The 27,561-nt window shown below is 36.7% G+C and overlaps 1 protein-coding gene across 1 annotated transcript in view; it reads left to right on the forward strand.

Moving 5' to 3' along the window:
- Positions 1–27,561, forward strand: part of zdhhc7 (zinc finger DHHC-type palmitoyltransferase 7) — a 107,834-nt gene that overhangs the window by 69,346 nt on the left and 10,927 nt on the right. Inside the window, exons 3-7 of the mRNA XM_039763412.1 lie at positions 2,930–3,247; positions 9,881–10,005; positions 16,970–17,066; positions 20,727–20,808; positions 21,199–21,329. Coding sequence (XP_039619346.1) covers positions 2,942–3,247; positions 9,881–10,005; positions 16,970–17,066; positions 20,727–20,808; positions 21,199–21,329 — 741 coding nt within the window. The 5' untranslated portion in view covers positions 2,930–2,941. The remainder of the gene's footprint in view (positions 1–2,929; positions 3,248–9,880; positions 10,006–16,969; positions 17,067–20,726; positions 20,809–21,198; positions 21,330–27,561) is intronic.

Consider the following 27,561-nt stretch of genomic DNA (forward strand, 5'->3'; position numbering starts at 1 on the left):
GACCATTCCTCTTTACAAAACATCTCTAGTTCATTCATGTTTGATGGCTTCCGAGCATGGACAGCTCTCTTTAACTCACACCACAGATTTTCAATTATATTCAGGTCTGGGGACTGAGATGGCCATTCCAGAACGTTGTACTTGTTCCTCTGCATGAATGCCTTAGTGGATTTTGAGCTTTCGGGTCGTTGTCTTGTTGAAAGATCCAGCCCCAGCACAGCTTCAGCTTTGTCACTGATTCCTGGACATTGGTCTCCAGAATCTGCTGATGCTGAGTGGAATCCATGCGTCCCTCAAGTTTGACAAGATTCCCAGTCCCTGCACTGGCCACACAGCCCCACAGCATGATGGAACCACCACCATATTTTACTGTACTGTAGGTAGCAGGTGTTTTTTTTGGAATGCTGTGTTCTTTTTCCTCCATGCATAATGCCCCTTGTTATGCCCAAACAACTCAATTTTAGTTTCATCAGTCCACAGCACCTTATTCCAAAATGAAGCTGGCTTGTCCAAATGTGCTTGAGCATACCTCAAGCGGCTCTGTTTGTGCTGTGGGCGGAGAAAAGGCTTCCTCTGCATCACTCTCGCATACAGCATCTCCTTGTGTAAAGTGCGCCGAATGGTTGAACGATGCACAGTGACTCCATCTGCTGCAAAATGATGTTGTAGGCCTTTGGTGCTGGTCTGTGGGTTGACTCTGACTGTTCTCACCATTCGTCACTTCTGTCTATCCGAAATCTTTCTTGGTTTGCCACTTGAGCCATAACTTGAACTGAGCCTGTGGTCTTCCATTTCCTCATTATGTTCCTAACTGTGGAAACAGACAGCTTAAATCTCTGGGACAGCTTTCTGTATCCTTCCCCTAAACCATGATGGTGAACAATCTTTGTCTTCAGGTCATTTGAGAGTTGTTTTGTGACCCCATGTTGCTACTCTTCAGAGAAAATTAAAGGAGGAGGGAAACTTACAATTGACCCCCTTAAATACTCTTTCTCATTATAGGATTCACCTGTGTATGTAGGTCAGGGGTCACTGAGCTTACCAAGCCAATTTGAGTTCCAATAATTAGTTGTAAAAGTTTTGGAATGAATAAAATGACAACGGTGCCCAAATTTATGCACCTGCCTGATTTTGTTTGAACAATTATTGCACACTTTCTGTATATCCAATAAACTTAATTTCACTTCTCAAATATCACTGTTTGTGTCTCCTATATGATATATTTAACTGACATTTTTTATCGTAACAACCAACGATTTATACAGGAAAATAATGACTATTAACAAGGTTGCCCAAACTTTTGCATCCCACTGTATATAAATGAAGAGCTGACTGACTCATTCACTCACTCATCAACAAAAACACAATTTTTGTTTAGTTAAAAAACTGAAATTTGACAGGATGGTACATCTAAGGCACTAGATATGTGCTAAGAAAGGACATTTTGATATATAAATAGAAAATCTAAATGTGGCATAATCTCAAATGTCTTGTCAGATTTGAATGAAATTTGATATCATTCTAGAAAGAAGAAAAGTCCCCGAAAATGTGTTTTTTATTGTTGTCATTATTTGGTAATATTTTGGTAAGTTACATGCTTTGAGCTCCGCTGAGAATGTGCTTTATGCAAACATAGGATGCTGCTAAAGTAATTGGTAGGCCCAACAGCTGCAATAATCGTCAGAGTAGACAAACGACTGAAGAAGTGTCAGTATTTTGGACAGGAAAAAAAGAGACTTGATCACGTTTTGGCATCTACGGTCAGGTATGAAAGAGAAAGTTTGGCAAAGCTCAAGGAAGATGTGTAGGTGAATGGCTAGCAAGTGTGGTAAACCTCAAGTGCTGGTGCCCGGCGCCGTAATCTGTGAGTTAGGTATTTCTTCACTAGAAGAAAAAAAATGGAGTGATAGAGAAGTAGACATAGATGTAGTGTTCTCTGATCCAAGACCAGCTAGGAGCAACACAGTGGTCCCAGATCTGTTGCAATCAGCTCCTGATCTTTTTCTTGTTTATATACATGAACAATAGTGGTAAGCCCCTGATCCTTTTGTCCATCATATACATTATAGCTCCTGATCATATTACACCAGTATGTGAATGTGCATGAAAGGCCAAAGGGACCCATCCATCTCTGTCCAATCATTGATTTTATTTACATAAACCCCATGAAGGTGGGGCGCATAGACCTGATACCTGCAAATTCTAGAAACACTCCTAGGACAACAGCATCAGCTACCTCATTGTACTATACATTCACATTTACATACTTTGGAAGGGGAACCCAATCCTCAACCTCCAAAATCATTTACAGTTACATGCATTTCACATTTATGGACTTTGAAAGGGGATTCCTCCTTTCCCTGAAATTCTACATCTCTGCATTGGTGGTTAAAGTGGGTAACAGTGATGACTTGAAAAAGTCCCTGATTTCTAAACCGATTGCAGTGCTTGAATCACGTGATACCCCAATGCAATTCTTAGATCGTGGCATTTGAATTTCTAATGGGGAATCTACAGAAATTGTATTGTGTTGCAAGAAGCTAATGCTTGTTGCATGCATGTAACATGTAGGGTACCAGAAATTATGTATTTGCACTTCAAGCACTGCTTTGCATATATATCCGCATCTGCAGACTTTAAAGGGGGTCCCTATATAACTTATAAAAACATGAAAAGTAGTGCTGTACTTGAGTGAAATAGGTAAACAAATGAAAACCGAAAAAAACATTTTACATTTTAGGGAAGGTACAGGTAATCCATCATCTTTCATAGCTGTGTCTTTTCAGTAACTGTTTGTTTATTTAATGAAAATCAATATTTTTAGCTTGATCATTTTTAATTTGCATATGACCAAATGTATTTCTAAAGTTACTTTCTAGCATCTGCTTTTTCTTAATTTTATTTTACTCTTTTCCTTATTTTTCTGCAGGAGTGAGGGAAGATGCAGTCTTCGGGTCACCGACTCCGAGATGTGGAGCATCATCCACTCATCACAGGAGAAGAGGATTATGATGGTCCCCCATCTGAAAATGAAATTTCAGACCGCATTTGGTTCATTCGAGATGGCTGTGGTATGATCTGTGCCATCATGACTTGGCTTTTGGTGCTGTATGCAGACTTTGTAGTGACATTTGTCATGTTGTTACCCTCCAAGAACTTTTGGTATTCATTGATCAATGGAGTGGCTTTCAATTTTTTGGCGGTGCTAGCCCTTTCTTCTCATCTCAGGACAATGCTAACAGATCCAGTAAGTAATTAAAGAAATTAACATTTATATCTAAGAGCTGACATGACCTGGAATATCTGTTAACATGACAGAATAGTTGCATTTAAATTTATATAATTTTCTTATTTTGTTTTTATTTTGAAATTAAAGCCTGCTTTTGCAGTTACTAGAGTTTCTGTTCTTACAATGATTAATTTGTACATACAAAACATATATGTTGAAGTTTACCATCTGTTTAATTTCTGTTTTAGTAAGTCCTAAAAGAATGTTATTGTTAGACCATATAATCAATGTTTAATTTCAGTCTTCTTTTTTTTTGGTTACTTTTCAGAACCTTGTATCTTTAGTTTCTTGAACCTCTGGTATCTATTTACATGGGTTCACCTAATCTGAACATGGCAACCAAGACACCCTTTACATCAGGAATTAACATGCATTTTTGGCGATCTTATCATAATCAGTACTTTGCTTCATTAAAGCCTGGGTGTAAATGCACATGTGAATCATTCAGACAACATCAAGAAATGTGCAGAAGTGGATTGGAACCACATTTAACAAAACTCTGAATTCCAGTGCATTTGTGTCTACATGCAACAACCATGCAAGTAGAAGTTGATTTAATTTTATACGGACCATAAATCCATAAAACACATTAATACTAGGTGTAAAGAGGGACAAAAAGAATAAGAATTTTGTCACAGTTGATTGACTCACCTTAATGTCATTGCGAGAATTGTATTATTTAAGATATTGACATTGCATTTTATCTATAAGTATTTACTCATGTCTTATTATAAATACAGTAAAAGGAGAGCGTATGTCCTTTAGATTATATACAGTAGTTTATCAAATTTAGAAGCATTTCCATTTACCTTCTAATATACATGTATATTTACAAAACAAATGAGTAAATATTAAAACATACATTATACCTTCTTACCAACCCCAACCATCACATAAATACTCTTGTGGCAATGAAGATTTTTGTAAAATTCATAGAATTAGCTAATTGGATTTTCCTTTGCTGGGAGAGTTTCAAAAATGACAATACATGAAATCTTTCACTGTCTAAAGAGTACTTGCTTATAGATGAGAAAGTGTTTTTCTCCTCTCGTATGCTTAATTATGTTCTCAGCTTTTATTTCAGATCTGTAGCATTATTGAAAGGGATTTGTTAAGTGTGAGTGAAATTAACAACAAATAATGCCTAGCCGATTTAGACTATTTTTGTAGCTCATTTTTTCATTCTACAGTAATCACTGAATTTTATATTCTGATTCTTTTGGAATGTCCAGGTTGCTAATTATAGCATTCTTACTGGAATCAGAACTAATTTTTTGAGTATGCTGTCAGCCATTTGGTAATTGATTCAGTTAAGTTATAGATTAAAATAAAATCAAGAAATAAATTTCAGTTAAAAAAAGTAAATTGTAGCTAACTATTAAACAAGAAAATTTACCAGTTGGACATTAATTTATGCATCAGTGGCCAGATGTTAAATCCTTATCATTTCCAATTAGCCCAATTAGTCACACTTCCATATTTTTCCTCTAGGAGGTGTCATTGAGTGGCATTGACAAGTAAACTCTTCTGGTTACTCAAGACAATGGCAAAATCATAAAACAAGAGCTCTGTAGTGTCCCTGTGTGTGTAAATTTTAAACTGAAACATCCTTGTTTCAACAGCTTTCCCACCAAAAAAACAGAGTAAAATTGATTTAAGCAATCAAAAGAGATAAAGGACCACAATTCTGTGTGTCTTAACAGTATTTGGGTGTACAGCTGCCACTATAAATCTGATGAGTATATAAATTTTATGGGCTGATTTAAGATTGATGCTGTACATTTTTAACTTGAATGACATCTGTGTTGTACTGACATGGGGATCGGCTTTTGAAAAAGCATATGCTTGTCTCACTGTTAAGGTGTGGGAAATACCACAGCAGGTTCCCTCTCACCTGCCTCTGGTCAGTAAATACAACTTAACGTAACTGCAGCATGATTAAACATTTTTATCTGAATAATAGTATGAAACTTAAGTGTAAATTCTGTATGCCGATTTTGTTTGATGATAGGAACTTAACTCACATACAACAAACATGAAAAAACTTTTAAAAATGATGCAAAAATACATTATCACTAGGTAAACAGATGAAATATGGTTGTTTTGTAAGATTACAGCTAATTTACTTTGTTTATTCTATGTTACAATATACTAAAATCATTAGAAAGACAGTAACTAAAACTGTTGGCATACTGGCATAAGAAAGTTAACAAACATACCTAGGTAAGTATAGAAGAATTCACCCTTATAATATCATAGCCTTTTACAGTTTTAATTTTTGTGTAGTGCTTTTCAACAGTATGTTTTACAGTGAAAAAACTGATGATTGGAAGTAAAAGTAGGAAAATGGAATAAACATGATTCATTGCTTTCTAACAGGAAGTAGATTTACCCTTCAATCCATCACTTACAAATTTTGTGAAATGGGGCTAATTCCAGCATCCTGTTCATAGGAGTGCAGTGCATCTGTTAAGGCAGAGTTATCACTAGAGAGTTTTTTTAGGCAGGTAAAGAAGTTTAGAGTTTTATAGAGAGCAATGAACCTTTTCTAGAGATATGTAATTGATAGGATTTTGACAGTTACTGGTGTGTCAGTAGCATACAGAGTACATCATGTCTCTCCTGTAATTATTCTCCCCTCTTTGAGTGTTTTCATCTCATCTAGACTAAAAATTAGAGCCTATCTATCCCACAGCACCTTGTTCACTTTCTGATAAACAACTTAGGTCTATCATGAGCAGAACTTTTATTACCACATTATGTGCAAGTTGTGACATTTGTTAGCCTATCATCTTGATCTCAGTGTCTCTTACTCTGACTCTTTGTTTTATTTATCTGATTGACACAGTGTTTCCAAAGGGTTTTTTAAGTTGGTTGTTTTTGGAGACATACTATACGTACTATACTTGCATTTTACCTTTGTGAGCTTCATCAAAATAATACTTTATGCACCTGTTGTTATAATGGCTATAAAGTAAACTGTCATTGAGTTTTGTAATATACAGTAAATAGGTGTTATACTTATTAGTAAAAGTGACTATAGCCAGTTGTAGCATCTTTAGAGCAAAAGGAAATAGTTTGCCAGAGGCAGGAGGACATTGGAGTGGTAAGAGTATTATAGAGAAAAGGGACACTTCAGCACCAAAGTCTCTGCTTTTATGTTAATCAGAATACAGTGCTTCTTTAGTTGCAAATCAATATTGAATGCTATTTGCACATATCCTGTCAAGTGTTGTTGGTGCTTAAAGTTATCCAATCTCAACAAAAGTGCAGGGCCAGTTTTTGATACCAGTTCATCCCTGTATAAGCTATACTATATTAGGCGTATTTGACCAACATTGCATTTATGGATGGAAAACATTATTCTTTTTCAAAAAATATAAATCTTTCCTGGCTAGTAATTATTTTTGCAAGTCCAGAATGTTATGAAGCACGCAACGTTTCTCTTAGACTCTGATGCCAATAGATAATTATGATTTTTAGAACATTTAACTGAGCTGTGAATGATTTTTAATAATCTTGTTTAATCCACATTTCTTTTTAATTTTTGGACATTAGCAACATGCAGTATATCTGTTCGACTTCATTAATTGAATGAATAAATTGTATGTGTCCAATAGTGTTGATCAGCAAATTTCGTTAAAGTGTTATTCACAGCAAATTTGCTGCATTGGCTCATGTTCGTCAAATTATTTATGAAGTTTGTGCATCTCTCACTATGTTCTTTCTTCTTTGATCTCACGGAAGCACAGTCGTACAGTGGTTAGCACTATGAAGAACACATGATCATGCTCACAGTTAGTATCACTAGACTACTAGCTGACACTCTACAGATTTAAACAATGGAGGAAACTTGGGGGTTAGCAGAGATCTCATGCAGATATAAACAGAACTTGCAGACTTCATATAAACCAATGGTGCTAAGGGAGATAATGGTGTTAAAGAGTTTAACAGATAAGTAAATTATGCAGGTTCTCAAAATTTTATTTTTTTGAAACATATATTGTACTAATAACAAGTTATCTCTGCTTGGCATCAAATGTGAAGGTCGATTCCTCCCACCCCCACACACAGCATCTTTTGGCTGATTTTTTTTTTTTTTTTTGGTAACAAACTTTGCCTCATGATTTATTTATTTAGTTAGATTTATTAATTACATATACTTAGCCAGAATTAAGTATTAGTTATTGATTAGTACAACCATCCATTCACAATTCCAACTGTAATACAGAAGGAGTGTCATAGATATACATAAATTATTTTATCTAAAAAGGTTTTAAATCTAAAATTTATATAGAAGAAAACCATATAAGAAGGATAATATAATGAAAGTCTTTTTGCATTGTTTGTATTAAAATACTGTTAACATTACAGCAAGAATACATAACAACATCACTTCTTAGGATTTAGATTAATCCAGGCAAGTACGTTGTCTATAATTAAAATTATAGTACTGTCTACTATAAATGAATCTTATGCAAGCTGCTTAAATAATCTGAAATGGATACCAAAAAGCCTCTACACCCATAGTAAAATGTTAGTTGTTTCTGATGTAAAGACTATAATCAAGATAAATCATGTCAGACTTTTTTCACCATTGATTGGGTACTGTAACCAAAAATATTTTGGTGAAAACAAATGGATTATTAAAAAAGTTAAAATTCCAATAGCATTCCATCCACTGCATATCTGTTACATGCGTTGAGGAAATTACTTGCTTTTAGTTAAATTATATTAGTATAAGGTCTTATGCAAGATATATCTTTAATCTAATGGCTAATAACTTAGCTCAAGACTCTAAATATAACTGCTCATTTTGCTAATGTATTTTCAGTGCATCAAATCTTTCTCAGGTGTAAATTTGGTGCTTTTTTCCTCAAGCATGGTACACTAAACAAAAAAAAAAAAAAAATTTAAGTAATTCTGTGATGTATATAATATTGAAGGTATCCAGTTTTCTTGAATAGTTTTCAGAATAATTTAAATAGAAATTTTAACTATATGGGAAATTCAGATTGCAGGGTTACAACATAAATGATGTTATTAATCTGGTTTTAACATACAGTTATAGGTTAACTATAGTGCTAATTTTTTGTTGATTTAGTAAGTGTTAATGGGGTAACAACAGTGAATGAGCACTTTAAAAGTGCTGTTGTTGGTTTGTGACTACATTAATAAGCACTATAGTGCTGAATTTTCACAATGCACGATTATTGAAAATTGCATACTCTTAAGTTTATGTTTAATGCTTGGTGGTTAAATATTGTCCTTGGGCATAGATTGTGGAGACTTGCACTTTAGTGATTTGAATAACTAAATGTAATATGTTAAATGTAGTTGGCTTTTCCATTAACAACAAGAACCACCTGAAAACCAGAACTATTCTGTTGGCAGAGTTGCTGGTGTTTAATAAAATGCAAATATAATACACATCCATTTATTGTATATTGCTTACATCAAGCATAACAACAATTTATTTATTGTATATCCCAAAATCGTACAAGGAATGCCTCAATGGGCTTTAATGGTGCCTGTTTTTGACACACCCTCAGCCTTGAATCCCATATAAATAAATAGCAGGTACCACAGAACAATTACTTATCCATAGAATATAAAAGGAAATAAATTGTCCCTTGTAGTGCTTTTCAAGTCACATTGAACATAGTAATAAGCCTATACCTGCAAAGATTGTTACACTTTTTCTCCCTTCTATTTCCATAATGTTTACATTTAACACAAAAAGCAACTAATCTTCCTTAAAAAAATATAGACTGTTGCTAAAGCAGGGAACAATACATTGACTGTAGCCTTGTCTGCTGCATGTTGACATTAGCTGAAGCTGGTTAGTGACTGCTGTGTTACTTCACACTGGTTGGTCATCGCTTGGTTAGTACAAGTTTTTAATTCTCAGCTGGAGCCAACTAAATCATTAAATTTAACAGGTGATTCTTGGAACTGTGGGGGAGGAGAAGAGCAAAAGCACAAAGGAAAGCAGATTTAGTCTGCATCAGCCTGGTGCTATTGGAAAAGTGGTGTTAAATATGCCAAAGGCAAATCAGCAGTTTCTTACAAAAGTATACATCTTCTTGCAAAATAACATTATATGCAGAAGTAGTGCAGCAAACTACAGAGCCTTGGAAGTCTGTGACATAATGTGTAATGTACTTATAGCTTCAGACTGCTTCTCTGCAAATGCTGATTATTTTATAATAATGTTTAATGACACAATGTAAACATGCCAAAGTAATAGTATCTTATACTGTAAGTATAACCAGCCATTAAGGCATAACTTCAGCTAAGTATAGTGTACTAAAAAAACTATAAATAATTAAGCAAAGCTTAAAATTTCATACAATGCCACTGTAAATGAATACTATTTTATAATTATTATTAGTACTATTATTGTTATTATTAGTTAGTACCTTTTGCAGGACTTTTATGTAATGGCAATTGTAATGCTTGTTTATTGTAGGTTGCATCTAGTTCTAGCATAACATTCTGCTGTTCTTTAGTTCACACTAGATTATGAAAGCTGAGTTATGTTTAATGGCAGTCTGTTCGTGTATGTTTGTATTACCCTCACAAATTTAGGGAGCTGTGCCAAAGGGAAATGCCACAAAGGAATACATGGAAAGTTTGCAATTAAAGCCGGGAGAAGTAATCTACAAGTGCCCCAAATGTTGCAGTATCAAACCTGAGAGGGCCCACCATTGCAGGTATGAAATGCTTAGATCGTGGTAAGTGTTAAGCAATGTAATAATACATTTATTGATTATAAAAGGGTAATTCAGGCTGTAATTTATACTTTGAATATTATGTAGTATCCATTTTGAGATGAACTGTCATATTATAAATTAGGAAAGAGATTAGTATCAATAATTAGGAGATTAGGAAATTGTATTCTAGTATACTGCATTCTACAGAGGCTACAGATGATAACAGTTGTTCATTCACCATTACAGGAATACTCAACCTAAATATAATCATTTTTGTGTCGTTTTCGTACCCAGTGTCATTTTTATGGAGAATAAACATAACAATGTACCTAACACAGTAGGCTTTTATAGGGACTAACACAGTACAAACAGCAAATAATATCAAAATGTCCATGAAAAAATCTGTTTGGTCATGTTGCATAACAGATAAGTACACAATCAACTCTTTTGTCAATGCTGATATTCATGACTGTTGTTGTGATGCCAACATAACAGACACTCCACTTCATCTAGGTAATCCTGCACATTGTTGTTGGAGATCAGTGCAACCATACAGTCATATGTAGTGAGGAAGATCAACAGAGGATGAAGTACACAGAACACGGCCCTGTGGAGCCCCTGTGTTGAGGGTGAGGGATAATGAAGTATGACCACACACTCAAACCCTCTGTGGTCTGCCCATCAAGAAGTTAAAAAAAACAGCTGCATAGCAAAGTGTTCACATGCAGGTCCCTGAGCCTGGTGATTAGATTTGAGTGATGTTATTTTGTTTAATTGCTGAATTATAGTCTATAAACAGCATTTGCACATAATTCCCTCCCCTATTGTCCAGGTGTATCCGTATTGTATGTAGGATCAAGCTAATGGCATCATCCGTCGATTTGCTGGAGCAATATGCAAACTGCCATGGATGTAGTTCTTTGGGTAGTGAAGAGCATATGTAATTTTTTACTATTTTCTCAAAACTGCTATAGGTGTTAGTGCAACAGGATAGTAATCATTCAGGCAGGTTGAATGTGATTTCTTAGGTACAGGTACAATGCTGGAGCTTTTGAAGCATGTAGGTATACAGTAATCCCTCCTCGATCGTGGGGGTTGCGTTCCAGACCCCCCCGCGATAAGTGAAAATCCGCGAAGTAGAAACCATATGTTTGTATGGTTATTTTTATATATTTTAAGCCCTTATAAACTCTCCCACCCTGTTAACATTATTAGAGCTCTCTAGACATGAAATAACACCCTTTAGCCAAACGTTTAAACTGTGCTCCATGACAAGACAGAGATGACAGTTCTTTCTCACAATTAAAAGAATGCAAACATATCTTATCTTCAAAAGAGTGCCGTCAGGAGCAGAGAATGTCACAGAGAGAGCGCTCGCTAAGAAAAGCAAACAATCAAAAAATCAACACGTGCTTTTAAGTATACAGAAGCACCGCGATAAAGAGGCATTTTGTAGAGGAGCCTCCGTGTCCTCTGTGCAAACAGCCCCCTCTGCTCAAACCCCCTCCGTCAGGCAGAGAGAGTGAGGAAGATAGAGAGAAGCAAACAAGCACCGCGTGGGATGCATATCTTATATCATTGAGGAGTTTTATTTAATATGTAATACGTGCTCTGATTGGGCAGCTTCTAAGCCATCCGCCAATAGCGTCCCTTGTATGAAATCAACTGGGCAATCAAACCGAGGAAGCATGTAACCTAAATTAAAAGACCCATTGTCCGCAGAAAGCGGCAAACCAGCGAAAAATCCATGATATATATTTAGATGTGCTTACATTTAAAATCCGCAATAGAGTGAGGCCGCAAAAGTCGAAGCACGATATAACGAGGGATTACTGTAATAGACTAGTTTAAGGAGAAAGTAAATACAAACCGGATTCCAAAAAAGTTGGGACACTATACAAATCGTGAATAAAAACTGAATGCAATGATGTGGAGGTGCCAACTTCTAATATTTTATTCAGAATAGAACATAAATCACGGAACAAAAGTTTAAACTGAGAAAATGTATCATTTTAAGGGAAAAATATGTTGATTCAGAATTTCATGGTGTCAACAAATCCCAAAAAAGTTGGGACAAGTCCATTTTCACCACTGTGTGGCATCTCCCCTTCTTCTTACAACACTCAACAGACGTCTGGGGACCGAGGAGACCAGTTTCTCAAGTTTAGAAATAGGAATGCTCTCCCATTCTTGTCTAATACAGGCCTCTAACTGTTCAATCGTCTTGGGCCTTCTTTGTCGCACCTTCCTCTTTATGATGCGCCAAATGTTCTCTATAGGTGAAAGATCTGGACTGCAGACTGGCCATTTCAGTACCCGGATCCTTCTCCTATGCAGCCATGATGTTGTGATTGATGCAGAATGTGGTCTGGCATTATCTTGTTGAAAAATGCAGGGTCTTCCCTGAAAGAGATGACGTCTGGATGGGAGCATATGTTGTTCTAGAACCTGAATATATTTTTCTGCATTGATGGTGCCTTTCCAGACATGCAAGCTGCCCATGCCACACGCACTCATGCAACCCCATACCATCAGAGATGCAGGCTTCTGAACTGGCGTTGATAACAACTTGGGTTGTCCTTGTCCTCTTTGGTCCGGATGACATGGCGTCCCAGATTTCCAAAAGAACTTGAATCGTGACTCGTCTGACCACAGAACAGTCTTCCATTTTGCCACACTCCATTTTAAATGATCCCTGGCCCAGTGACAACGCCTGAGCTTGTGGATCTTGCTTAGAAATGGCTTCTTCTTTGCACTGTAGAGTTTCAGCTGGCAACGCGGATGGCACGGTGGATTGTGTTCACTGACAATGGTTTCTGGAAGTATTCCTGAGCCCATTCTGTGATTTCCTTTACAGTAGCATTCCTGTTTGTGGTGCAGTGTCGTTTAAGGGCCCGGAGATCACGGGCATCCAGTATGGTTTTACGGCCTTGACCCTTACGCACAGAGATTGTTCCAGATTCTCTGAATCTTCGGATGATGTTATGCACAGTTGATGATGATAGATGCAAAGTCTTTGCAATTTTTCGCTGGGTAACACCTTTCTGATATTGCTCCACTATCTTTCTGCGCAACATTGTGGGAATTGGTGATCCTCTACCCATCTTGGCTTCTGAGAGACACTGCCACTCTGAGAAGCTCTTTTATACCCAATCATGTTGCCAATTGACCTAATTAGTGTTAATTGGTCTTCCAGCTCTTCGTTATGCTCAAATTTACTTATTGCTACTTGTCCCAACTTTTTTGGGATTTGTTGACACCGTGAAATTTTGAATCAACATATTTTTCCTTTAAAATGATACATTTACTCGGATTAAACGTTTGATCTGTCATCTACGTTCTATTACAAATAAGATATTGACATTTGCCATCTCCACATCATTGCATTCAGTTTTTATTCACAATTTGTTTAGTGTCCCAACTTTTTTGGAATCCGGTTTGTATTACAAGAACACTGGTACACAGATCTTGAAAACACATCCTGTAATGCTGTCTGGACCTGCTGCCTTCCTGGTGTTCACTTTACTGAAAGATCTTTTTACATTGTTTTCCTGGAAAGGTTTGGATGGTTTGGATGCAAAACAGTGGCTTGACAATTTAAGAATATTTGAGAGGAATGTAGAATTACTTATGATATCGATTTGAAAGACTCCCTTGGAAAAATATTTGCAAATTTTTGAGAAACGCCATTTCTGTCTCACAGCACTTAGTCCAATTTTACTGGAACCTATTGGCCTAAATCATTAAGTCCAACCACCTTCCTTTCTTCTCACTGGCATGCAAATTTGGTACTGTAATTTATTTTGAAAATTAATAGTGATATGATAAAAGTGGTATAAAGAGTGAGGAACAATAGTGTAAATTTCTAGACAATTTTGATTCAAGTGTTCAGATCCAGTCACATTCAAGCCATATACTGAACGTATGTATTGTGTTTAGTACCACTTATAAATGATGTCTTAATGTGTTCTGAAATGTTACGATTCTATTTGGATTTTTGATGTTGCAGTTTCTTTAAAATGATTCAATCTTCATCCCATATGAGAGAACAAATTAGAACTATCCTGTGGTGTGAACATAGCATTAGTTTTTCTTGAGGACTTTATCCTCCTAACACATCTAAATTGTTGCCCTGAACCCCCCTCAGTATATTTAACCAGTAAAATTAAGCAGAAAATAAAGAGATTCCAAATTTGAATGAAAATGTAGTGAGAATCATGTTCCCCATGTGTGCTAGTGTATTTATTAGATGTGTGCTTCAACTTTTAAATAAAGGCTGTGCATCTACTGCCACAAAAACATTTCACATATTGCTAATTTTCTTTAAAAAGCTTTTTGTCATCATGATACTCTCTTTTTAAACATTTGCCTTATTGTTTGCATCAGAGTAGCGATCTTAGATCGCTGGATGCCAGAGTAGCCACAGGATTTTATTCCATCCAGTTAGAAACCCATTGTTGCATTGAAGAGTGAGTGTCATTTAATTATGTGTCTTCATCTTGCTTTCTTTTTGCTATTTAAAAATTCCTACCAATGTCTGTTGTCCTTTCCTAAGAAAAAAAAAAATCTTTCATTGAGTGGTATAGAGTAGATTACTTTCCCTCATTCCTCAACAGTTTTTTCTCAATTCTCTCAGAATAATCTGTTAATCGATCAATGGAGATAAATGTTGCATTGTTTGTTCTTCTCAGTTAATTGGCTAAGAAAGAAAGAAGTTTACAACTTTTGGCAATTTCTAAACTTGCAGAGAGCCAAAGAAAGCTGTATACAGTAAATAGTAAACAGCAGGAATTTAAAATAAATTAAGATACAAGTATGTGACAGTATACAGTATAAGGAAACCCTCTTTAGTACATTGGAAACAGGGTTACATTTAATGAAGTCTTTAATTAAATTACAAATCATTTTGCACTTAAAACAGCTAGATTCAGCTAGTTTGCCTTTGCAGTTTTCTTCTTAGTATTGGAATATTTGTGTTTTCTGTCCATTTATACAGTAAATTGATCATAAGCATAGACATGCAGTACATAATATTTCTAAACTGTCTTTCCATAGAAAGTTGAGACAACTATAAAAAATTCAGCAGTCTTTACTGAAATAAACTGCAGAAATTTATATTGTCACAAGAAGAAGCTTAAGGCTGTGTTTATACTTCACGTGACACGACGCATGCTCCTGCAGATGCTACTGCTACGCAAGCGGTATACTGTTTATACTTGCGCGTGTACTTTACGTAAATCTTGAAGATTCCACTAGATGACAGTGGAAGATTATTTTCACAATGAGATAACAACATTCGGCTTTGCTGCTTTGTGAATTGCCAGACACATCCATTAAATTCAGCACACCTTGCCAAAATATCTCTGAAAAATATGGATGTTTAATGATTACATCTATCAATCCAGGGGCGTGCCTATTCCAGCAAGCATTGGGCGCGAGGCAGAAACATTCCCTGGATGGGGGTATCAGCTCATCGCAAAGTGAATAAAAGCACACACATACATTAGCGTCATTCGAGCCTCACCAAATCCCCAAGCCTGCATGTCCTTGGAAGGAAACTGAAGCAAACTGTGGAAACTCAACAGGAAAACATGCAAATTCCAGGCAGGGAACACCAGGGACATGACTCCCTGCGAGGCAACAGCGCTACCGCTCTGCCACAGTGTCACCCCCACATGTGTAATTATTATCAGTATTGGGCAAAGTCAGAGAGGCGAGATTGCGTTGGTTTGGATGGTGCGGAGGAGAGATGCTGAGTATATTGGGAGAATGGTGCTAAGGATAGAGCTGCCAGGCAAGAGGAAAAGAGGAAGGCCTAAGAGAAGGTTTATGGATGTGGTGAGAGAGGACATGCAGGTGATGGGTGTAAAGATGCAGAGGACAGAAAGATATGGAAGAAGATGATCCGCTATGGCAACCCCTAACGGGAGCAGTCAAAAGAAGAAGATGATGCAGTATCTGTAAGTTCTGCAAAGTGCATTGCTGTCACATGTTGATAGTAAACTTGAACACACTGCACCCCCCAATTTTTTTGCTGGTACTGTAAATCACACATGCGGCTTGTTAATCTCTGAAGACGTGCTCAAAGAACGCGTTAGATGAACGCTGGGAACTCGTGGCAGGCATGATGCCTGCGCATACGTGTTCTGTGCGTGAAGTAGAAACTGTCCCTAAGGGATATGATGGTGCCTGCTGCTTTGTGTATTGAGTGTACTTGGGTTTAGGGTATACCTTTGTTATAAAAATAAAATGTATGAATTTTTGAGAGCAGTTTAATGAAGTTTAAATTGTGGAGCCAAAGCCTATCCTTGTAGCATCTGGCACACATAGGAACTAATACTGGGTAGGGGAACAGTAGATAACAGAGCAAAATAATAGATACAGTATGTATTTACTGTGTAGGTTATATTTTTTAATGTTCATTAATCTTGTTTGTGTTTCCAGTCTAATATGACTTTTTTACCTACATACTGTACTTTACAGTTTATTGTTTTGCAAGGAACATCACTGTATGTGGAGAAGCTAAATTAAATGTTACTAGATTCTAAAAATGATGCTTACATTGTGGTTTTGTTTTATTTCAGATTTACATTTATATAAACATAGAATGACTTAGGCAATTGTATTGGTCCTTCTCCCACCCACATCCATGTAGGCCATAGAGTGAGACTGATCTTTAGACCTTTGTGTTCTGGTAGGAGTTGAGATCCATTCTGCCTTAAAGACATAGTATTTTTAAGCATATACACCTGACAGTTGCTGGCTTTTGAGGCTGGCCAAAACAATTATCTTTGTATAAGTAATTATTTTTATACTAAGGGGAAACATGGAGATTCGTGCTTAAGTGCATTTAAATTGTCTATGTGAAGTGTCATTAGAAAATTCCAATGAGAAAATATTTATTGTAGCTTGTTACTCATTTTCTAAAATAGTAAAATAACCTATTTTCCTTTCTGTTAAACAGTATTTGTAAGAGATGTATTCGGAAAATGGATCACCACTGTCCTTGGGTAAATAACTGTGTTGGGGAAAACAATCAGAAGTTCTTTGTTCTCTTTACTGTAAGTGTTTATTATTTCATTGCTTTACTTTTTAACTTACTGTATGTACCATTAATTCCTGCTTTATAATTGTTGCGTAATATGCTGAACCTTGTCCATCTTTTTGATGCAGTGTACCAACCCACCATTTAATTCAAATGTATATTTTGCAGTTCATATTATCATAAATATAGCTCCTAATTCTTTCAAGCTTACATCAACTGCTACACTATTGTCGTAACATTGAACAGATTACACACACAGCACCTGCTGTATTGTTCACACTTAACACCACAGCACCTGCCCAAACATATTGTTCATGTTTATGGTTTGTCCTTTGATGCTTTTTACTTGCCTCAGATTATGTTTTTAAAAAACGTGTTGTGTTTTTTTTTTTAAATGTGCAGTGTGCTCTCTGCACATTCTACTCACATTTATATGTTTAATAGAGTTTTTTAGGACACTTCAACTGTAGACAGTTCTTTATAAACAGAAGCGAGAATAGTTTTAAATGGAACTTGTAATTAGCAATAGACTCTGATGACAGTTTAAACAAAAACTATGAGAACCTTGACCAGGAAAGTAATTCTAGGACCTACCCATAGAACCAAGCTTTAAACAAATTAAATATACAGATATTCTCGTATAATCAACCTGAGAAGTCTCTTATCATTAAGTTTTTCTACACATTGTGTACGTTATAGTTGCACACAAAATATATGCATAAACAAGCATATATATATATATATCTAATATACTGTGTGTGTGTGTGTGTGTGTATATATATATATATATATATATATATATATATATATATAAACTGCTCAAAAAATTAAAGGAACACTTTGAAAACACATCTCAATGGAAAAAAGAAATCCTCCTGGATATCTATACTGATATAGACTGGGTAATGTGTTAGGAACGAAAGGATGCCACATCGCTTGATGGAAATGAAAATGATCAACCTACAGAGCCCTGAATTCAAAGACGCCCAAAAATCAGAGTGAAAAATTATGTGGCAGGCTAGTCCATTTTGCCAAAATTTAATTGCAGCAACTCAAAATTGTACGCAGCACTTTGTATGGCCCCTGTGTTCTTGTATACATGCCTGACAACATCGGTGCATGCTTCTAATGAGATGACAGATGGTGTTGTGGGGGATCTCCTCCCAGATCTGGACCAGGGCATCACTGAGAGGTGCAACCTGGTGGCATTGGATGGACCAAAACATAATGTCCCAGAGGTGTTCTATTGGATTTAGGTCAGGAAAGTGTGGTGGCCAGTCAATGGTATCAATTCCTTCATCCTCCAGGAACTGCCTGCATACTCTCACCACATGAGGCCAGGAATTGTCGTGCACCAGGAGCCACTGTACCAGCATAGGGTCTGACAATGGGTCCAAGGATTTCATCCTGATACCTAATGGCAGCCAAGGTGCCTTTGTCAAGCCTGTAGCGGTCTGTGTGACCCTCCATGGATATGCCTCCCCAGACAATCATTAACCCACCACCAAACTGCTCATGCTGAATGATGTTACAGGCAGCATAATGTTCTCCATGGCTTCTCCAGACCCTTTCACTTCTGTCACGTGCTCAGGGTGAACCTGCTCTCATCTGTAAAAGCACAGGGCACCAGTGGTGCATCTGCCAATTCTGGTATTCTATGGCGAATGCCAATCGAGCTGCATGCTGCTGGGCAGTGAGCTCAGGGCCCATTAGAGGACATGGGGCCCTTGGGTCACCCTCATGAAGTCTTTCTGGTTGTTTGGTCAGAGACATTCACACCAGTGGCCTGCTGGAGGTCATTTTGTAGGGCTCTGGCAGTGCTCATCCTGTTCCTCCTTGCCCAAAGGAGCAGATACTGGTCCTGCTGATGGGTTATGGACCTTCTATGGCCCTCTCCAGCTCTCCTAGAGTAACTGCTTGTCTCCTAGAATCTCCTCCATGCCCTTGAGACTGTGCAGGGAGACACAGCAAACCTTCTGGCAATGACACGTATTGATGTGCCATCCTGGAGAAGTTGGACTACCTGTGCAACCTCTGTAGGGTCCAGGTATCGCCTCATGCTACCAGTAGTGACACTGACTGTAGCCAAATGCAAAACTAGTGAAGAAACAGTCAGAAAAGATGAGGAGGGAAAAATGTCAGTGGCCTCCACCTGTTAAACCATTCCTGTTTTGGGGTCATCTCATTGTTGCCCCTCTAGTGCATCTGTTGTTAATTTCATTAACACCACAGCAGCTGAAACTGATTAACAACCCCTCTGCTACTTAACTGACCAGATTAATATCCCATAAGTTTCATTGACTTTATGCTATACTCTGATTAAAAGTGTTCCTTTAATTCTTTTGAGCAGTATATATATATATATATATATATATATATATATATATATATATATATATATATATATACTGTATATATATATACTAAACATGATGATTGAAGAATGACTTAGTTTAACTTTAAGTTTGCTTTTAACTTCTTGAAAGGTAAAAGAGTATGAAAAGGAGCTTGCTTTAAAGCTTAAAGATTATTCTGAAAAGTGTGTAAATATTTGTAGTGAAAGCTAAAATATTTACATATATATTTGGTGCATTAGTAAAAGATAAATCTGTGTGAATATAGTAAAAAATTGTAATTATATCTGCATAAGCATTTATACTAGTATTCCAAGAATCAATGCTTTTTGAGAATTTTCTTTTAATGTTCAATTATTATTTGCAGTAGTAGTTGTGTTTTATGATTTTAAAACTTCATCTTTTCCTCTTCTATGTGTGGTCAATGTGCTTGATCGACCTTTATCACCTCAGTCATCAGGCCAACACCTCCTCACCAGTCAAGTCTTTTCCTTCAGATCTTTTACTTTATCCATCCACCTCCACTTTGGCCTCCCTAACTTTCTGTTACCCTGTACATCCATTCCCATCACTCTTTTGCCCACATATTCATTGCCTCTCCTCCTCACATGTCCATACCTCTTCAACCTACTTTCCAGGACTTTCTTAGATATCTCTCCCAATTTTGCTGTACCTCTGATTGTCTTATTTTTTTTATCCTTAATTCTCCGACACAATATGATGCCTTCTTCTAACTGTTCCATCTACACTGCACTCTGAGTTATCTATGCATCTAGTTTTCCATCTCAGGCTACCACTGATCCTAGATATTTAAATGTATCAACTCTGTTTAGTAGCTCTCCATGCAGGCTAACTTTTGAATCCTGATGATCATTGAACTTCATATATACTGTCTTCTTTATGTTTATCTTCAACTGTCTATATTCCAAAGCCCTTCTCCAGTACTACATTAAAAAGCAACCTTGTATCACAAATTGTAGATACAAATTATGTAGCTCTACATTCAAAGTAACAGAGTACAATTATATAAATAATAATAAAGTACAAAATAGAATTATTTTCTGTTTACATGTAAGCTATTGCACATAATCAGAGCCAGTAGTCCAGTAAAGATGCCTTTAAACATACTAATGTAATGAGTGTTGCTGTCTACAATTATCATTCCAAGAAACCCCTTAAATAAAATTGTGTTTTTTTGAAAAGCAGAAGCAATATAGAGCCAGTGTATCACCTTCCATAATCCACATATTTCTGAATAAGTCATATTCTGCGTGTCCTTAATAGCTTTTAAACTCTATTTTAATAAATATTTGTCTTTTCAGATGTATATAGCAATGATTTCAGCTCATGCTCTCATAATGTGCGGCTTCCAGTTTGTCTCTTGCGTAAAAGACCAGTGGAGTGGTAAGTTTGTGGATTAATAACGTAAATTTACATTTTGCCTTGGCTTACCAATTAGAAAAATGTCAATATTTCTAAAAGTTTGTCAGGGTACAGATTATGTTAATAAGTAATATGACAATGCATGGTCCTTTGCTTAATTAATTACTAATTTACATGCAAAAGAATTTTTGAACCGGAGTCGTAGGAGTATTTCACTGTTTTTTTAAAGACTTATGGTTCTGAATTGTTTACCTTCATTAATCAATAAATTAAATCTTGTACACAAATATAGGATGGGTGTTGATCTTGTTGAGAAATGGGTATGTTTGTGTATGAAAGCTGAGAATTTGTTAGTTTATTTTGTTCTCAATAACATTTAAAACAGCACAAAATGTAATTTTTGTCTCCTAGAATGTAGTGACTTTTCACCTCCAGTGACAGTTATATTGATGATCTTCCTCTGCCTTGAAGGAATGCTCTTCCTCACCTTTACTGCTGTAATGTTTGGAACTCAGATCCACTCAATATGTAATGATGAAACGGTAAGAGGTTAAGGGCATTTAGACTTTCACATACTCTGCGAGTATGTTCCATTGTCATATTACAAAACTGTAGGTTTCAATATTAAGAATTTTATTCACAGTTTAATTTTAGTATTGCTGATGACTCCACTGTAATTTTTAAACATCAGTTTTAAAATAAAACAATTGTCACTGATTTGCTTGGTGATTCCTGAATATTTTGCAGCCTTTGCTTATATGCAAATAGCCTGTGTGTTTCAAGAATTAGAGTCTTTGTTCTGTGTTGGATATTTAGTTTCGTTTTTTGCTGTCCTTTTGTTGTTTTGGACTTGACATTTTTTGCTGGAATTTCCATTATTATCTCACTTTCATTTTTAAGTATTTTGCATGTCTTTGTTGTTGGCAACAATGTCCTAGCACATGACACCTGGAAGTTGCAATGTGTAGCATCAACATGGTACCCTATTTGATCTGGTGCCGTGGTAATACAGGTTTCAGAGTTTGTGGATGTTGTGAAAAATATTTGTGAGAGCATCCTTATTAAACAATCATTTAAGAAATGTGTGTGTTTGAATTTCATTAGATTAAAAGTTTGGTCAGGGTATCAGTCTCCCAGGTCCTGGATTTTTTTTAACTAAATAACTAAACTTGTCTCTCATTTCTTTGCCCTGCTTCCTTTCTTCAACTGCTGTTTTTACTGTGGCAGAATAGTATAAAAGAATATTTGCAAATCCACCATTAAGCTTCATCAAGGCTACTTTTGCATATAGTAACCATCAATAAAAAGACAAAATACAGAATGTTCATGTTCATCACTGCAATGCATTTATGTTTAGACCCTGCAGAAGGTAGTGACACCAGCCCTATATACTTGCTTAAATGAATGTCTATAGCAGGGATGAGAGATGAGACCTGGGGTTTAATCCTAGGTAGGTGACAAGTCACAAACATGATGAACTTGACCTTGGTTTCTATTAGCTTTATAGTATTTGTGAGGCACAAAATATGAATGTTCAATTGTATTAATTTATTAGTATCTGTTTCATATACTGTTTTGTGGGCCTTGATATTGGTTTCCTTATGTACTATTTGTAAGGTCCAATATGTATTATTTAATTTTATTGTTTTTAAAAGTACCTGTTTTATGTACTGTTTTACTTTTCACACAAATGTTGAAAAAAGTAGGCTTCTCAATTTGTTTACCACTCGCTTGCGATAAACGTGGATTGCTGAGCAGTTGACTTTAGATTAGCAGTTATTTCATACCAGGTACAGTCGACCCTTGACATACGACCGGCCTGACATGTGAACAACTTGATTTACGACCAACATCTTGCGTTACGACCCAAATGCGGTCATGTGTATCCGCTTGTGTGATTGTAAACAAACAGCTGAGAGCGTTCGTAAGCGTCAGTTGGAGCCCAGATACATGTGTTTGTGGACGTAATTTCGGTCAGTGCAGTGATTTATCTATATATATAATTCACTAAGACCATGGCAAGCAAGACGCATGAATGCTAAGGAAGGAAGAGAAGGTAACGAAGGTAAAGAAAGCGATTGTTAAGGGATGTTAGCTAGCGGGCTGGCGCGGCACATGATGATGTCATCAGGCTGAGTCAGCACCGGCTTGCTTTGCAGTGTATTATTACAGCAGTTCGCAACACGACCTGCTTTGAACTGAGTGCTCGACTACTGTCATTATTAACTTGAGAAACAGCGATCACAGTCGAAATGAAGAAGGAAATTGTGCGGAAATATGAGAGTGGCGTTCGTGACCGATCTCGCTAATATGTACAGCATGTCGAAATCCACCATCTCGACAATTTTACAAAGAAAAGATTTGCATAAGGAGGCTCCTTCTAAACAATAACCACCTTCCGTTTCATTCTCCTCCTCCCTTCCTGCAGCCCAAAGATGTCAAATTAAATGGTGAGTACAGTATTAAATTGTTGTTTCTGGTAGGCTAGGCACTTTTTATAACGTTTTGGTTAGTACATTAGAAAAATTATTGGTGTTTTGGTAAATTATGCGCATTATATAACCCTTTTTTATTATGAAAAGGTTAAGTAAGTGTTGCTGTGGGAGGTTCGGAGCGCATTATGGGTATTTCCATTATTTCTTATCGGAAAAATAGTCTTGACTTACAACCAACTTGAGTTACAACCAGCCCTCGCGAACGAATTGAGTTTGTAAGTCAAGGGTCCACTGTATATTCAAATACATGGAGCATTTGGACTGCAAATAATGTCTTGCAAATATAAAATTAAAAATTCTAACCTATTCAAAAACACTAAGCAATACAGCTCAATATAAACCTGAAACATACTAGGTTGCACAAAAAGACCCAGTCGCTAAGTAAAACACAACAGTCAAACAAAATAACTAACTACTAATTGTAATATCTGGTATTCTGTTAATAGAGCAATAACACAATTCTATCCTTCTGGTGCACATCAGAGAGTGTCTGTGGGTGTTGTTTTTCTCCCATCAACACAAAGGAATATGGTGTGGACCCCAAAGACAACAGCCTTTGTAGATCTCTCTCAACCCATCCCCCACATTTTAGTACACTGCCTGCACATGCATCACACAAGACATGTGTGCAGCTCCTTTGTATTGGACGGTTATTTCTGAATAATGATCATGGCCAAATCACAGAAATGTTCAGGAACTTCACCTCTCTGTGAAATGCATTGAAGTCAAAGTAGGAAGGAGGAACTAGTTTTGAGTGGATTATGATGGTGGAATCATCATTTAAGTATTCCTGATAGCTAGGGAAGCATCTACAATCTATTTTGGACCAATTATTATGGCCAAAAAAGTCACTCGCATTCCACCATATGATAGACCTGGAGTGTATCTCGATGACATTTTGATTTTAAGTAATGACTTGCAGACGCATTTGACATGGCTGCAGGTGGTTCTCAATATCCCTAGAAAGGCTCGTTTAAAGGCTAATCCAAAGAAGTGTAAGTTTGGGATGTCAGACTCACTGCTTTGGTTGTTCAGTCCATCCAACTATGTTCTGCATCCGTTGATTCAACCAACCGTGGATCAAAAATGTTCAAAAAAAGAAAAATTCAGAAAGTTCCAAAAACCAAAACTTAAATTTGCTGCATGCTGAGTACTACGCTGAATCATCACAAATGAAGTGATTTGTGGACATAGCCTGCTATAGCCTCCCACCTCCCCAAGGGATAATAAACATGCCCACAACCATTGCAAGAGTTGTTTGATGATGCAAAGAAAAAGAAGAAACAGCTTCCTATAACAATGTTTCTAACTACTGTAAATCATGTGCAGTTGTGAAGCCTTAACCTTCAGCTCTTGAACCTCAGCCCTTAACCTCCACAGATCCTGACATTAGTTTTGTAGCAACCTCATAGTCTGGACCTGTGAAGGAAATGCTCTTCAGGTGGCTGTGGACTGCCCAATGGGACAGGAATACCCAGAGAAGCCGGCTATGAAACAGTACCATGAGCAGTAAAGGGGGTCATGGATACAGCACTTAAAGAGCATTTTGATCACATATCCCAGTGGCTACAGCCCATCAGGCTGGATGCTTGGCCCCCAACAAATCTCAGATATAGACTATGTCCTTGGGTTTGCTGAGAGCTGGGGGAGGGATCAGTGTGACATTTGCGAGCTGCCTGTGACCCACATAGTAATTTCGAGCCACGCGGCATGTATGAGATTGCAAAGAGAGAAAACAACTGGGAGCGTATGGTGAGGCTGAAGACCTGAGAGGCAAGGCAGAAACAGCTTTCCATTGTAAAAGCCAAACAGTCCTTTTTATGTCCGTTCACCAGTAATTAGTATAGACTCTAAATACACTCATCTATCTCTAGCACCCCACAGATTATTACAGTATTATTATTTAGCGTCCTCCAACACATCAAAGTCTGCAATTGGGGTGTTAATACAGATGTGTGGGAGTGTGTGTGCGTGTGTGAGCAAGCAAATAATTTTATATATTCTCTATTCATTATTATATTTTCCATATGTACTTACATTTTAAATTGTCTATGTTTTAATGCATGTATTGCAAACTGTAAGTTTTGAAAAAATGTTACGTTGCTGCTAATGTGTAGTTAGGTATACTCACGTTTGCGTCTGTATTTGTTGTCATTATTCTCTAAATGATACTTTACTGTATAACAACTATTAACCTAGCATTTATAATGTACTAATCTAGACATGATTTAAAGTATATGGGATGATGTACAGTTGATGTTTACATACACTTTTGGTTAATTCTTTAAAACTCACTTTTTAAACCCTCCACAGATTTTACACTAACAAACTATAAATTTGGCATATCATTTAAGACATCTTCTTTTTCTTCAGGGCAGAAGTATTTTTTTCCAACAATGTTCACAGAGTATTTCACTTTTTATTGACTGTCATAATTCCAGCAGGACAAAAGTTTACATATACTTTGTTAATATTTGGTAGCATTGCCTTTAAATTGTTTAACTTGAGCCACATGTTTTGGGTCGCCTTCCATACACTTGTAACTGGGAGAAGCTAGTACACCTCCTTGCTCACACACTTTTTGAGTTCTGCCCACAAATTTTCAACAAGATTAAGGTCAGGGCTTTATGATTGCCACTCCAATACCATGACCTTGTTGTCCTTAAGCCATTTTGCCACATCTTTGGAGGTGTGCTTGTGGTCATTGTCCATTTGGAATGCCCATTTGTGACTGATGTTCAACTCCTTTACTGTGCTCTTTGAGATGTTGCTGTTTTATATGTACATATTTTTCTGTTTTTCTATTCTGTAAAGCACACCAGTCCTTCCTGCAGCAAAGCACCTCCACAACATGATGCTCCCTCCCCCATGCTTGACGGTTTGGATAGTGTTCTTTGGCTTGCAAGCTGTTATAATATGTTTGTTATAATATTAAGGTTAATGTCTCTGTAAAACACTTTTAAAGGATTCATTCACATGTGCAGGCTAAGTTTGGCACACAGGGGATAGTCTGCCTGCATTTAGAAAACCATTGCTTTAGCAGTTTGAAGAATTAGCAAACTACAGTGTAGGCATTGTGCTATTCTTGTATATTTTTGGAGGTGGGGTTGAGTCCTTCCATTTCCTTGTTTGGAGACCAGAGAAACCTGCAAATGGAGAAACCAGTATATAAGGCTTGGACTGTTGCCAAGACACTTTGAATTCGGTGGATAGAAGAATATGTCATCTGTTCAGAAAAAGCCTTCCTGCGCAGCAGACGAAAGATGGCAGACTGCGTAGATCAAGATTCCCACCTTGATAAAGTTTGTCATAGGCTTCCCGTCTGTAATACTGCGTAAACCGTCATTAAAGAAAGCTAAGTATATATCTCTGATGTTATTTATAACCACCGTAATCGCTATGGGAGGGATATTGCCTTTTAATATCAAATGTCTATATTTTCGGTTACTTAAAATGCACAATTTAAAAGAACGTATTCCAATTAGGGAGGTTTTGCTTCTAAAGGAAACACAAGCCCTTACCCTTTTTCCTCCAAACATAACGGTGGTCATTATGGCCAAACATTTTGTTCTTGGAATTCATCAGACCGAGTACATTTCTCCAGAAGGTAAGATCTTTGTCCTCATATGCCATTGCAAACTGTAATCTGGCTTTTTTATGGCAACTTTGGAGCAGGGGATTCTTCTTTGCTGAGCAGCCTTTCACATTATGTAGATATAGGACTCATTTTACTGTGGATATCAATACTTGTCTACCTGATTCCACCAGCATCTTCACAAGGTCTTTTGGTGGTATTCTTGGATAGATTTGCACTTTTCAAAGTATGTTTTTCTCTAGGAGACAGAATTTATCTCCTTCCTGAATGTGTGGTCCATTGGTGTTTACACTGCATATCATTGTTTGTACAGATAAACATAGAACCTTCAGGAATTTGGAAATTGTTCCCAAGGAGGAACCAGATTTGTGTAGGTCCACAGTTTATTTCTGAGGTCTTGGCTGATTTCTTTCGATTTTCCCATTATTTCAGGCAAAGAAGCACTGAGTTTAATGGTAGGTCTTAAAATACATCCACATGTTGACTCTGAGGCTAATTGGCTGTCAGAAGGCCTTGACATAATTTTCTGGAATTTTCTAAGCTGTTTAAATGACAAGGTAACAAAGTGTATGTAAGTTTGTCACCCACTGGAATTGTGATATAGTCAAAAAAAAAAAGTGAAAGCGTAAAAAAGTTAATTAATCTGTTTGTAAACATTGTTGGAAAAATGACTTTTCTCCTGCA

The sequence above is a fragment of the Polypterus senegalus genome, chromosome 9, assembly GCF_016835505.1.
Source record: "Polypterus senegalus isolate Bchr_013 chromosome 9, ASM1683550v1, whole genome shotgun sequence".
Taxonomy (NCBI): domain Eukaryota; kingdom Metazoa; phylum Chordata; class Cladistia; order Polypteriformes; family Polypteridae; genus Polypterus; species Polypterus senegalus.